Source organism: Oppia nitens, unplaced genomic scaffold (assembly GCF_028296485.1).
Source record: "Oppia nitens isolate AA-2021 unplaced genomic scaffold, nextdenovo-longstitch-racon4-pilon3 scaffold6_pilon_pilon_pilon, whole genome shotgun sequence".
Lineage (NCBI taxonomy): Eukaryota > Metazoa > Arthropoda > Arachnida > Sarcoptiformes > Oppiidae > Oppia > Oppia nitens.
In genome coordinates, this window is record NW_026533250.1 from 5,246,199 (window position 1) to 5,261,147 (window position 14,949).

Genomic DNA, 14,949 nt, shown 5'->3' on the forward strand with positions numbered 1-14,949 from the left:
GACAATACATCAATCAATCGCAAATATAGCGATCAATATCCTACATTACGCATGTCCACACACATACAACAAACTGACATGATTAAATATGACATATTTATAATACTACCGATTCACTACCGACACATACGATTTAAAGAAATTATTTTCAAAGTAACAACAACAACAAGGAATTAACATCGCGCTTCGACATCAATACTCAATGTCTCATCGCTACATAGAATTTTCCCCTATGTCGAAAATTCTTTTTCAACCGTAGAAGAATATGACGGCACATATATTATCAGCGCTCCTACCGTTACCAATTGAACATTACAAAGTCGATTTTGTAATGTTCAATATTAAAACACATTTAAAATTATTAATTATATTTGAAATTAACTATATTTGATATTATTTYCTAATTTCGTATTAATTATATGTTTATTAATATTATGTTTTGTTGTTTAAAATGAATTATGATTTATTATTATTATTGTAAATTAGTTAAATTAATTATTAATATCTTTAAAAGCTGTAACTAGCAATACATGTAATCTGCTAACTAKCTCATTATAAATTATCAATAAATCGGAGCTCAGGCTAGCAATAGCTAGTCTAGGAGGGGCTTCAAGGCTCATAAACAGTTGTAYTCATTATTTGAATAGTAAGTGTAAGCCTTAAGTGTAGCAGAGTTTGGCTATTATTCTGTTAACACAGATAGGTCATCCCGAGCTCCGGTATAAGGCTTCCGATACTAATAACCGATATATAAGCGCAGTTACCAGAGCCCCGAATGGGCTATTCATATACACTGTGACGTGATTAATAAGCCATACAAATATACCGTAACTCTTAAATAGTTTTCTTATAGCAACCCGTTCAGTAATTACGTCACAGTTCCCTATCAAACATACCCCGCATTGCATATTGCTTCGTAAAGTCTTACTTTACGGGCATTTGACGGGTAAGCACTCATATATGCCCGTCACAAGTTAATATATTATAAAATTGAAAAAATATATGAAACATATTTATTTATTAATTTATTAATTTTTGGCTATAAATAGTAGTGCATATAAATATAATTATTTTATTTATATTTCATATAAATTGTATAATAATTTAAATTATTTAGTACAATTAATTATTTTTTGTCAATTAATTTGCAGAAATTTATATACTTTTTTTTGCAAACATTGTGTTGTTTTGTAGCCCAATCTACTTATTAGATGTTTTTAATTAATAGCTATATATATAGTACAATATTATATACAAATTAAAAGTTACAGTTTKTWACAMAAYAACAAAAATTTTTTAAAAAATTTTGAAAYTAATATTTATTTATTTTTTTAAAAAATAATATAAAATTAATTATAATATTTAAATATATATTGTACTATAATTTAMTAAAYAATTTCAATAACAAAACAATTAAAAATATTATATACCGTATAATAYAAATCAAAGTTTTACAAAATCAAAATCATATATAGTTTTATAGAAATTTTTATTTATTTAAAAAAATATTATTCAATATAAATATTTTTTTTGATATTTATATYAATTAATGTATTTTTTATGGTTTGATTAAATTTGATAACATAATTGAAGATTATATATATATATTAGATATTTTTATGAGTTTTATATCATTTATTTCAACAAAATATCAAATGATTTTTTCCCCTATGATATCAGATATAATTAATAATAAATAAAACACATAAAGACCAAGTGATTAATGAATATTTTAAAGTTTACACAAAATATATGATTAAATACATACACAAAAAATAAAGTTGAAAAACGTCTTTTTAGTTTAAAATTTTATTTWTTTTTAAATCAAATTTCCTTTTAAAATAATAAGTTATATACTAGTTATGTGTATAAAAATTTATTTATGTTTTTTATTAAATGTGAAACCAAACCACACAACCAACAAAAAAAAATCAGTATATAATTTATGGTCTTAACTGTCATTAAAAATATATTTATTATTATTATTATTATTATTGTTTATATATATAAAAATAACAACAATATTAAGTGTGTGTTTAAGATATCATATGTTTTTTTTCAGTGATTCACTTATTCAGGAAATAATGTTTTATTATTATATTTTAAATATTTATAAGAAAAATGATGTATTTTTTTTAGTTAAATACTTTTATTTACTTAAATATGTTTTCTATATATTAAATGATTTCAATGTGCTATTAGTTAAGCAAAATATTTTAATATTAAATAAAAATATTTTATTTTATTTATTTATTAATTTATTTTAAATTGTTGATTACTGTATTAATTACAGTATAATATTATTTAATAAAAAATAACTGTTTTTTAAATTATATTTTGTTTTATTTAATGACTCTCTCACTCATCAAAATACATAAGACATACTCTCTCTCTCTCTCTCTYTCTCTCTCTCTCTTCTCTCTCTCTCTCTCTCTCTCTCTTTCTCTCTCTCTCTCTCTCTCTCTCTCTCTCTCTCTCTCTCTCTCTCTCTCTCTCTCTCTCTCTCTCTCTCTCTCTCTCTCTCTCTCTCTCTCTCTTCTCTCTCTCTCTCTCTCTCTCTCTCTCTCTCTCTCTCTCTCTCTCTCTCTCTCTCTCTCTCTCTCTCTCTCTCTCTCTCTCTCTCTCTCTCTCTCTCTCTCTCTCTCTCTCTCTCTCTCTCTCTCTCTCTCTCTCTCTCTCTCTCTCTCTCTCTCTCTCTCTCTCTCTCTCTCTCTCTCTCTCTCTCTCTCTCTCTCTCTCTCTCTCTCTCTCTCTCTCTCTCTCTCTCTCTCTCTCTCTCTCTCTCTCTCTCTCTCTCTCTCTCTCTCTCTCTCTCTCTCTCTCTCTCTCTTTCTAACTGATGACTTAAAAAAACCTTTCAATTAAAATCAAATTTCAATTTGAAATAACTGTTTWAGATATTTAAAAATAAAATAAGTAAAACAAAATTACATACATTATTGTAAACTATATATATATATTATTGATTGTATAAATAACATAACTATTAACAACTATATAGGTTTGCTAAACATAATAATAATAATAATAATAGTTGTGTTGTTTATTTGGTATTTTAATAGATATATTTTTTATACATCATATATTAGACATCATTAGACATATTATTTAGTGATAATATTATTTAATATAATAATAATAATAAGTTACACAACATATSTTTAATAATATTAATTGTAATTATTTCTAAATATTTATTTTAAATAATACTTATATCAGTATATATTTATATATTGTGAATAGTATTATATAATGTTTTTATAATTATTTATTTACTGTTAAAACTGATTATATAAAGTGATGAAAATATTTTAGTTTTAGTTTTCCATTTAAATCTTTATTTATTTAAAAGAATATTAACAGTTAATTAACTAAATTATATATACATATAATGTATAGTTATTTATAAATTAACATTTCATTTATTTTTTTAAAAAAACTTTATGTAAATTTCTAAGTATAGTATAAAAAATTTAAAATATTATTATACTGTATATCTATTTGATAGCACCGGTAGTATTATATAATACCGGTGTCTCCACTGTGTGTTTAATTTGTTTGTTTAAATAATATTATTATATACAATGTTTTGTCAAAATAAAACATATATTTATATATATTAAATGAATATATTATTATAAAATTTAAAATTTTGATTAATATTTATTTTTATCTAATGTATTGATATTTTTTTTGCCAAAAAAACCTTAAATAAAGTTTATTTTATAAATTCACTTCTACTTAAAAACTCATTATTAGATATATAATATTGTAATATAAATAATAATCGTTAAAATAATTTTTTTTGTATATGATTTTTGTTTCTTTATTAAATGTCATGAATTTATTTTATATTTTATATATTTTTTTCAAACAAGTTTTTAAGTTTAATATAGTTTTTAATTTTGGATAAAAATATTTGTATAAATTTTATTACTTGTCGTGATATGCGATGAAATAATAGAGAGAGAGAGAGAGAGAGAGAGAGAGAGAGAGAGAGAGAGAGAGTATTAAGTAATAAAATATATTAATAGCATAATTAAAGCCTTTTATTTTATAAAATATTATTTATCAATCCATTAATTGATAGATACTATTATAAAAAAACATCATTAAATCAAATGTTTAAATCAACAAAATATTTTATAGATATTAATAATCTCTTTTATTACCAAATAATTGGTCTTTATTTCAAAATAATTAAATAATATTAGTTTTTTTTTGTAAAAAAATAAAAATCTTTATTTAAGAGACCACTTAATAAATAATACAAAAAAATTTTGTATAATTTATTTATTTTTTTACTCTTACTTATTATCAAAACAAAATAAAAATGATTTAATGATAAAATACTTTATATTAAAAAATTTATATTTTGAACGCAAAATCAAGTGAAAGCGTTGAACCATTTTTTTAACTCATAAAATATTTTCAAGTAATAAAAATAAAATAAAATTTTTATTATATTAAACATTATTTATTTCTATGAAAAAAAATAAATTCCTATAATTTAAAATTTATTTTATTTGTTTTTTTWATATATTAATAGTTTTTAATGATAGCAAATTGCAATATCAATATTATTGATAATATAATTAATTGTAACAAATATCTCAACAAAAAAATTTATGTTGAATTAAGATTTGTTAAAATGAAAAGTTTAAAAAACAAAAATTTTAGTAATTTATAWATAAATACAATAAAATTATCCAAAAAAAACTTATAAAAAATTATTTAAAAAAGCAAATAAAACTTAACTATATGAGCTAGCTAAAAAATATTCAGTAAGTTTTTTAAGTAACATTTTTTAAACATTATATCGCATTGAATTTATTTTTCATAAATTTATTTTTATTGTAATTCAATGTATTTTTTAAAAAACACATAAACATACATAAAATTATAATTATTTTTTTGGTGACATATTGTATAATCATATTTTGAAATCAACAAAAATTATTTACAGTATATTTATGTTTTTTAATGCTCATTAAAGTTAGACACTACTAATAAACTTTTTTTAAAAAAAGTTATTTTTGTTTTTGTTTTTTAGTTTATGTCTATAAAATACATTATACAGTGTATATCTGATTATATAGTTATACAAAAATAATTAAATAAATTTTTAGATAATTAAATAATATATTTTTACTACAATAATAATAATAAAACAAAACTAACTGATAATTTTGTTGCAATTGTTTTTGTTATTTTCTATAATAAAAATAACTCTTTTATTATTATTATTATTATTATTTGTTATACAATTTTTGTAATCAGGTATACTATATACTGTACTTTATTGTTGTAATATAATGATTATTACCAGTAAAAATAATTTTATCAATTTGTAAGCATTGCTAGAAAATAAAACAAAACACATTTAATAGTCTMTCTCTCTCTCTCTCTCTCTCTCTCTCTCTCTCTCTCTCTCTCTCTCTCTCTCTCTCTCTCTCTCTCTATTTTAGAGATAATTATAACTTTTAACTATAATTTTTATTTCATCCGTATTTCCTGTGTGTGTTAAAAATAAAGGTACAGTAGTTTTCAGTTAATGTGATAAAAATTTTGTCATCAATTTTATATATATATATACAGTGTATAGATATTTATATCACACAAATATAAAASATATATATTGTATATAATCTAAACATTAAAACTATACAACAAAAACTAAAAGCTACAAACATTTTCATCAACTATTATATATCTTAATGTTTAGCAATAATAATAATAATTGAATAAAACTTTTTCCGTTTAAATTTTCTATACAAAAGTGTCGATTAATTGCTACAAACATTATAAATGTTAATTACATTTATCATTATTACAATTATTTTTGTTGTTAGTATTGTTATTGTTATAATATTTTCAGCATATATTAATACAAATAGATGTACATTAAAAAAAATACAATAACTAATAATATGTTAAGTAAATTTAAATAAAAATATGTAATAATTTAATATTTTTACATAATTTTTTTTACTTAAACTATTTTAATTTACAYATTATAAATATATGTAATTATATTGTAGTAATTATTTAAAGTAATTATTTCAAATAAAATTAACTATAAACAGTTTATAATAAAATATATACTAGTAAATTAAAAATAAGTAATTAAATTATTATAGTTAATAAAAATTTGTAATGTTATTTAATTTTTTAACTTTAACTTTAAACAAAATTATATAAATATTTTTATTTTTTAAAAAAATTATTGGGTATTTTTAAATTTAAATTAAATATGAGTAATGAAAGTGATTGATCAAATAATTAATTATAAACTAATTATTATGAGATTGTTTTTGAATGTAAATGTTATGATTGGCTTTATATTGGCATATATACAGTGTATATACATTGTATATATTATAATTGATGGCAACACTAATACAATATATTACCATTAAATACCCAATAGTTAAACTCTAGATATTATTAAAAAAATTGATAAACATGCAAAAACATAACTATTAAAAATTTACAGTTTTCATTAAAATTAAAATTTAGCAATATAATTTTTTAATTATCAATTAAAAATAAAACGTTATAACTGTACTACTGTATAATAATAATAATAATAATAATAATAATAATAATAACTATATTTATAATATTTACATATATTTAAATAATTTTAATTTATAATAATTTACAAAAAAATGTATGCTAATTTATTTTGTGTTAAGTTTTTAAATTTTACATTTAAAAAAAATTAAATTAAATTATTTTAAAATAACTTATTTTAATTATATCAACACATATATATATTGAATAGTTGTTGGCACTAAACAACAATAATAACAAAAATAAATAAATCGTCTATTAGTTATTTATATATATATTAAATATATATGAAAAAAATCTACAGTAAAATACTTTATATATTTATTTATTTATATATTTTATCTAATTTTATAGACACTAAGAGATTAGGATTGAGTACACAGTTAGCTCTTTATCTCTCTCTCTCTCTCTTTCTCTTATAAAAAAATAAATGAGAGATCAGTTCAAGTGTTACATAAATTAACAGATTTAGCGATGCATTCACTTTAATAGTCACTAAAAATATATATAACTATTAGATATATATATAAAGTCAATCGCAATCTGTTTCCCAATTTAACTAAATTTCAAAATAGTTTTGAAACTCTCTCTCTCTCTCTCTCTCTTTCATCTTATCTTAAAATTTGTTTTGTTTTTTGCAAATAAACTCAACTTCTTTTGATTGTTTAATGCAAAAGAAACAAAAAAAAAGTGTTTAAAAAAAACTTTTGTTTTAGTTTTAAACTATTTGTTACTTTAAAACCTTTTTCTTTCTTTTATTTTTTTTTTGTTGAAAACATTGATAAATCTATGAATTAGATTTTGAACAGAAAATGTGAGAGAGATTTACATTTAAATAACTAATTTGAATACAATATAAACTTTTATATATATATATATACAGTTAGATAGTCGGATAGTTGTATATATCCGATAATTGCTTATCAATTTAAATACAGTATTAAATTTAGACATATATATGTTGMATATAATTTTTTTTAGTAGTAATATATATATAGTAGTATAGTATAGTATAAATACATTACATATAAATATATAGTATATATTTTTTATCGTTAAAAAAACACACTAAATAATTGTTAAGATATATTGTTATTGAGTGTTTAATTCAATGATATAGTGATTTAGTTATCAAATAAAATTAAAAAAAAAATAAAATAAAAGACTTAACTAAATGACACATTTGATGCCCATTTTGATAGAAATTAATGTTTGATAGAAAACTTATACGAGTTATCACAACAATTATAGATAGGATTATATTAGGAAATATGTCAAAAATTAATTGTCAACTTAAAATACTAATGGTAATATAAGATAACTATTACTACTACTACTACTACTACTACTACTACTACTACTACTACTACTACTACTACTACTACTATTATTATTATTATTATTATTATTATTATTATTACTACTACTACTACTACTACTATTATTATTACTATTATTATAGTTATTATTATTATTATTATTACTACTACTACTACTACTACTACTACTATTATTATTATTATTATTACTACTACTACTACTATTATTATTATTATTATTATTATTACTACTACTACTACTACTACTATTATTATTATTATTACTACTACTACTACTACTACTTTTACTACTACTACTAATTATAATAATAATAATAATTTAAATATTTTATTAAAAATATATAATAATATATTTAAAATGATATACATGTAAATGTTGTGGAATTATACTCATCCTGTATATTAAAATTTTTTATGCAATTAAAGTTTGCAATTATTTAAATTTAATAAAATAATATAAATATTTTATAAGCATTTTTTATTAACTTTAAATATTGGATAAAAAATAACTAATTTATAAAAATGTTTATTATTTAAAATTACTAATAATTACTGTGAAATCATTAAAAAATTGTTGTTTTAAATTTTTTTATATGCCATTTAAAAACAAACAATTATAAATTAAATTAAAATTTTGTATTAATTTAAATTATTATTTTTTAAAAATAAAAGATTTTAATCATATAATTAGATTGCGAGAGCTATTAATCAATAGATAACTATTTATTGAAATAAAGTTTTTAAAAACAAAATAACAAATGATTAAAAATATTTTGCAACAAAAATAACTAATTAAATAAAACATTTAATTTATAATAGACAACACAAACACTAATTAATAAAAATAATAATAATAAAAGTTTTTATTTGTATAAAATGTATTTTAATCAACAAATTATTTATTTTAATTTTTGTGTTAGCATTTTATTTTAATTTACTCAATGGTATGCAATAAATAAATAATATATAATATACTAAAGTATTTATATATTACTTTATATACAGTATATATATAAAACCAGTTTATAATATATTTAAATTAATTTCCATTGAATTGTTGTTGTATTTTGTTTTGTTAGTAGAAATTAAAATATTTTGTTGTTTTATTTTGTTGTGTATATAATTTGATTGGACTTATCATCATATTTTTGTTGTTGTTGTTGTTGAATGATAACATAATTTAATTTATTTTATGCAATAATATATGATCTACTGATAAAATACTTGTATATCAAACTAACAAAAATATTTTTCACCAAAAATTTGTTTACCTTTAATTAAAGTCAATTAAATTTTATTTGCATTTTATTTAGGTATCAAACATTGATAACAAAATATTATATCATTTTATAGGAAATATTAATAAATTATATATAAAATAATAAATTAAATTAGATAGCAAATAGTTATCTAAGTATTATAATATCTATTTTATTGGTGACATTTTAGGTCTAAATGTTGTATAAAAATCTAATAAAATTTTATAAATAAAAATAAAATTGTAATTGCTAAACAACTAATTGCACTAGTTTTTTTTATAAAAAATAATAAAATTAAACTAAATAAAAATTTATTAATATCTAAAAATATCTAAAAATTACAAAATTAAATTTAACGCTAAATATTTATAACAACTAAACAAATACATATAACTAACATCTATATGAAAAATCATTTTAAATAACTATATAAAAAAAATAATTGCAATTTTATGCTTAATTACAATTTACTAGTATATAATTTTTTAATATGTTTACTATATATATAGATATTAATCACTTAATGTACATTAAAAAAATGCATGAAATTTGTTAATACTTATAGTATACTGTATTTATTATACAAATATAAACCTAATTTTTTTTTGTTTAATGAATATAAGTGTACTCCACTTCACATTAAAAAAAACTACTTATTTTTTCAATAAGTATTACTTAACACAAGTACTTGAATGTCATTTTTTTTTACTGAATGATCAATTGATAGCAAATTAAATTATATGTAATAATTTATTATAATTATTATGGTGTGTATATATGTGTGTGTGTATGAGTGTGTRTGTGTGTGTAATGTCTATAATGTTAATTTGAAAATTGTTATATAATTATAAAAATTTTATAACAATTATTGTATAATTATTAACATTATAATAATTATTTTATTTGGTTATGTTAATTAAATATATATACATTATGTTAAATCAATTTTACATAATAAATACTRTATATWTTTTTTGCATTACTATAATTGAGTAAATTATATAWAWATATRTATATAATTGTATTATTGCATATTATATCCAAATACAGTATATAATTATTAATGATAATGTCATAATAAGCAAATTATGACTTAATTCAATAATGATTATTATATTATATAATAATATTTCTAATTTATAATGAAACTTAAAAATKTATTCAATTATATATATATATAAATTAAATAATATTTTATAATTTATTTTTTTACAATATTAATATTGATTTCTACTAATATTGTCAACAACAAAATATAATATATATATATTTACAATTTAAGGATTTAACATATTATTAGTAATATTTACATATATTTTTAATGTATGAAAAAATTTTAAAAAAAAAGATTACGTACTTAAATATAAAATATTTTTGAATATTTAAAAATAATTTTCATATATATACAGTATATATATATACTATATATATGTATATATAGGTTAATAATGTAAAACATTTTTTTCATAGTCTTTACAATATATATATGTGAAGTGATGGTTAGATAGTGGGAACAGGATATGAAAGGACAGTGATGTTGACATAATGTTTAATCGCAAAAAAATATATAATAATTAAAAAAATATATTATTTATATATTATGATAAATATCTTATAGCAGTTTAAAATTAATTTATGCAACTAATTGTTAATTTTATTTTTTTTGTATTAATTATTTTATATACTGTATAGTATACAGTGTATACAAATATAAATAATTTCATATTTAATTAATTAATTAATTACTAAGCATTACATTAGTTTATTTATTTATTGTGTCAAATTAAGCATAATAAAATACAGTATATTATGAATACTACAAAAAATTAGTGTAAAATTTAAAAAATATTAAATAATTATCATGTTTTTAAAACAACATTAATTTATACTCTAAATTGATATATAGTATATAATAACTAATTTATTAAATTATTACTGTTTTTATATAGAAATAATTAATAATATTTATAATAAAAACAAATATAATAATAATTTTTTAACATTTTATTTTAACATTTAATTTAGTATTTTATTACTTTTATTTACTACTTTATACTAAATAAATAATTCAACAAAAAAACAAGCATTTCATTAACTTTATTAAAATTTTTATTATTAAAAAATAATAATATAATAATATTGAGTTTAATATTTCCGATAAATCCATCGATTTATTAGAAAATGATTTTTATTACTTATATCATTACTAGTAGTAGTAGTAATAGTATTATTATTATTATTACAAATATTATTAACATTTTTTAATTGTTTATAACTAATGGCCTCAAAAATTGCATCAACAGCTTCGGGATAGCCATCAATAAACTGTTTCCACATTTGTTGGTCGGTTACCGTACGAACCGATTGCAGATTATCGGCAATATAGTCGATCACCCGTTCCCTGAGTTTCAGAGCCGCGCACTGTTCGGCCAATACCAGTGTCTGGACGGCCGTACCGATGGCCACACCTCTGTAGATAATGTCCTCGCATATGGATTTCAGCTCTCGTACGGCATATTTATGGGCTGCCGCTAATAGCTTAGCGTAGTAGGCCATAGAAGATACTGTAGGCTGACTGGTTGGTAATGGTAACTCAGCCGATGCTAACTGGCCTAACCTTCCGGTATATATAAATGTTAATAACTCACGAAACACGTCGACATCCATAATATCGTTGACGACTAATGTATCGATACTCTTGTCATTAGTTACTATAATAGCGATATCATTATGAGTTAAATCATTACAACTATTAGTATTATTATTATTATAACTAATATTATTGCTATTATTAATATCCTTATCATTAGTAATGCTAATAATACCGGTAAAACAACGCCTATCGGCTCCGGTAGTAGTAGTAGTAGTAGTGGTAGTAGAGGTAGTGGTGGCTGAAAACATAGCTGCAAATACTGGCGACCGTACCGCTAGTATACACTTATGTACGTAAAACTCTTTACCCGAGACCAGTATCCTGAAATCGGCCAACCATTTCAAACCGCAAACATTGTGCAACTCTTGCAGATAGTTGTCTTCAATGGACACAGTTTGAGGCACCGATACTTCTATGTTGAACACTAGAAACAGTTGATTATTGGGTAATAACAGTTGACCGGATCGATGGTCGATAAGCCAACGTCTATCGCAATACTTTTGATAGCCCCAGCCATCGCCGGTCAGCTTATACTGTAGACAACCGCAACTGCGACTGTTTTGTAGGCTATGGTCACTGTTGTCCAGTATAGACACCGTATATTTGGCTCTAACCGACCGTTCATCGGAATAACATAGAAACAAGTGTACACTCAAATAGTGGCGTCCATTTCCATCGGTAAACCACGGCTTAACTTTGACATACCATATGGTGGTCAGTCCGATATTGAACACCGGACTCACTATATGGTCGTTACCTAAATCGGCAAATCTATTGATTACTAACTTGAATGTTGATCCGATTTTCAGGTAGTCCTGCGGCTCAATGATAACCGATGTTTGATCTCTGGCGGCACTAGTATTGGCAACAGTAGTAGTATTGATGGACTGTTGACCATCAATGACCAGTAGTAGGTCATTGTTGCTACTATTACTACTAGTAGTAGTGTTACTACTGGTGCTATCGCTGGCCATTAAAAAAATAGTCTAAATTTATTTTATAAGTTAATAATTTCAATTGTCTGAAAACAAAAAAAATCAACTTTTATTTTCCAAAAAAATCAAAAAATATTTATGCAGTTTATTATATCAGTTACACACACACCCACCCACACAGACACACACACACTTGAATTAAATTAATTGATTGCATGGGAAAAAAATCTAATTATAAATTAAAAACAAATTGAATGTCTAGTTTAATGATAAGTTAGATTTAAGTCTACAATTACCGTACAAATGATATCTAGGCTAACCAATTGCAATAAATAAAAATAATTTTTTTTAATAAAATTAAAAATTATTATTATTAACAGATAATCATAAAAAAATTAATGTTAAAATTAATAAAAAAATGATAATAAATTTATTAAAAGATTTTTTTTAATATACAAATTATTTTATTTAGTAACCAAATAATTATTTGTGTTTCAAGTATTTTAAAAAACAAATAGTTGGTCACTATATTGTGATTATAGTGTGTGTGTGTGTGTGTTATGTATTATATAGGGATCGATATGTTATATAAATTTTATGCAACACTGGTTTGCACTTAAAATAATTGAGTTAATTAACTGATATAAAAAACAATATTACGGTTCAAACTTTGCATAAAAAACTATTGATTAAATAAAATAAAAACAAATTTGTTTTTTAAAAAAATAATTGAATAGCTTTTTTGTTGGATTCAATTATATTGTATAGAAGTTAAATGTCATTGAATTTATTGTAACTATAATTACATAATAATAATAATAATAATAATAATATCTACTCTATTTAATGCATAAAATGTTAATATATTTTTGTTATGTTTTATCAAAAAAAACCACAAAAATAACAGATATTTATATATAAAAAATTGATTAATTAAAATCAAATTGACTAATTTAAGCTAATTATTATTTTATACTATTATACTGTTAATTAATTAAAAATATATTGATTTTTATTATTTATTTTTGTTATTTTTATAGATAATTAATTTTTACACATCAATAGTATTGTACATCAATTAATGTTGTTTTTTAATAGAAAAAAAAATAATTATAATAATATTTATTTTTTAAATATAATTAATTACATACAAATATAACAGTTAATTATTAGTATTATTATTATTATTAAATATAACTAAAAATTATATACCATATACCTTATAATTTTATTTTGTAAACATTAATTAAATTGTTTATTATTATTATTAGTAAATTTAATAGTATAAATAATTTACATTGCTTTTTGATTATCAAAACTATTATTATTATATTATATCACACCTCACAATATTTATCATATTTACAAAAAAATTATTAAAATTATATGCAAAAATAATTTTTTTGAATAATACATATTTATTATTATTAAAATATTTTTTTGTAACTTAATATCTATTTCTTTCTAAACTTATATATATATATAGATATATAGATATAACGTATAAATATAGACATATCGGAGGGGCACCCAATCATACACACATATATATACATACATGAGTGGGCAGATGTCTGTCCCAAACACACATACATACATACAGATACAGTCACATTGCATGTACAGTATATTTAAGGAAAGGCATATAAAACATCCGGATCTTTCCAACAAAATACTGTATAAAACTATAGTACCAGAGGTTAAAGTGGTTTTACTATTATTATTATTATTATTAATGTATTTTAAGTATATGTTAATCTCTCTCTCTCTCTCTCTCTCTCTCTCTCTCTCTCTCTCTCTCTCTCACAATGAACTAACAAAATATGTATTTAAGATTTTTTAATATATATATATAAATACAACATTAATCTATAATACATATACAGTATATACTATTTAGTAGTATTTGTTTTATTTTATCAACAAATAAAAACTACCGCTTCATACACCGGATTATTAATATATTATATATATATATATATTTATATTAACATAATTTGAATCAACAAAATATGTAATAATAAATAAAAAAAATATATTATATATATATATAAAGTATATTTAATATTATATATAAATATATTCATGAAATTCAATCGTGAGATGACTTTAAACACAAAACATATTTTTTTGTTTTCTGGTCTCTTATCTAAAAAAAATCTTTTATCTCTCAATATATAAATTTA

At 20.2% G+C, this 14,949-nt stretch overlaps 1 protein-coding gene across 1 annotated transcript; it reads right to left on the minus strand.

Annotated features, from left to right (window-relative positions):
• Nucleotides 1–230: 230 nt before the first annotated feature.
• Nucleotides 231–12,802, minus strand: LOC128962783 (TD and POZ domain-containing protein 2-like). Its single transcript, XM_054309185.1, has 3 exons — nt 12,001–12,802; nt 11,452–11,886; nt 231–292 (listed from the first exon to the last, which is right to left on the minus strand). Exons 1-3 carry the CDS (start codon nt 12,800–12,802, stop codon nt 231–233), a joined length of 1,299 nt encoding a protein of 432 aa, XP_054165160.1.
• Between the last annotated feature and the right edge of the window lie 2,147 nt (nt 12,803–14,949).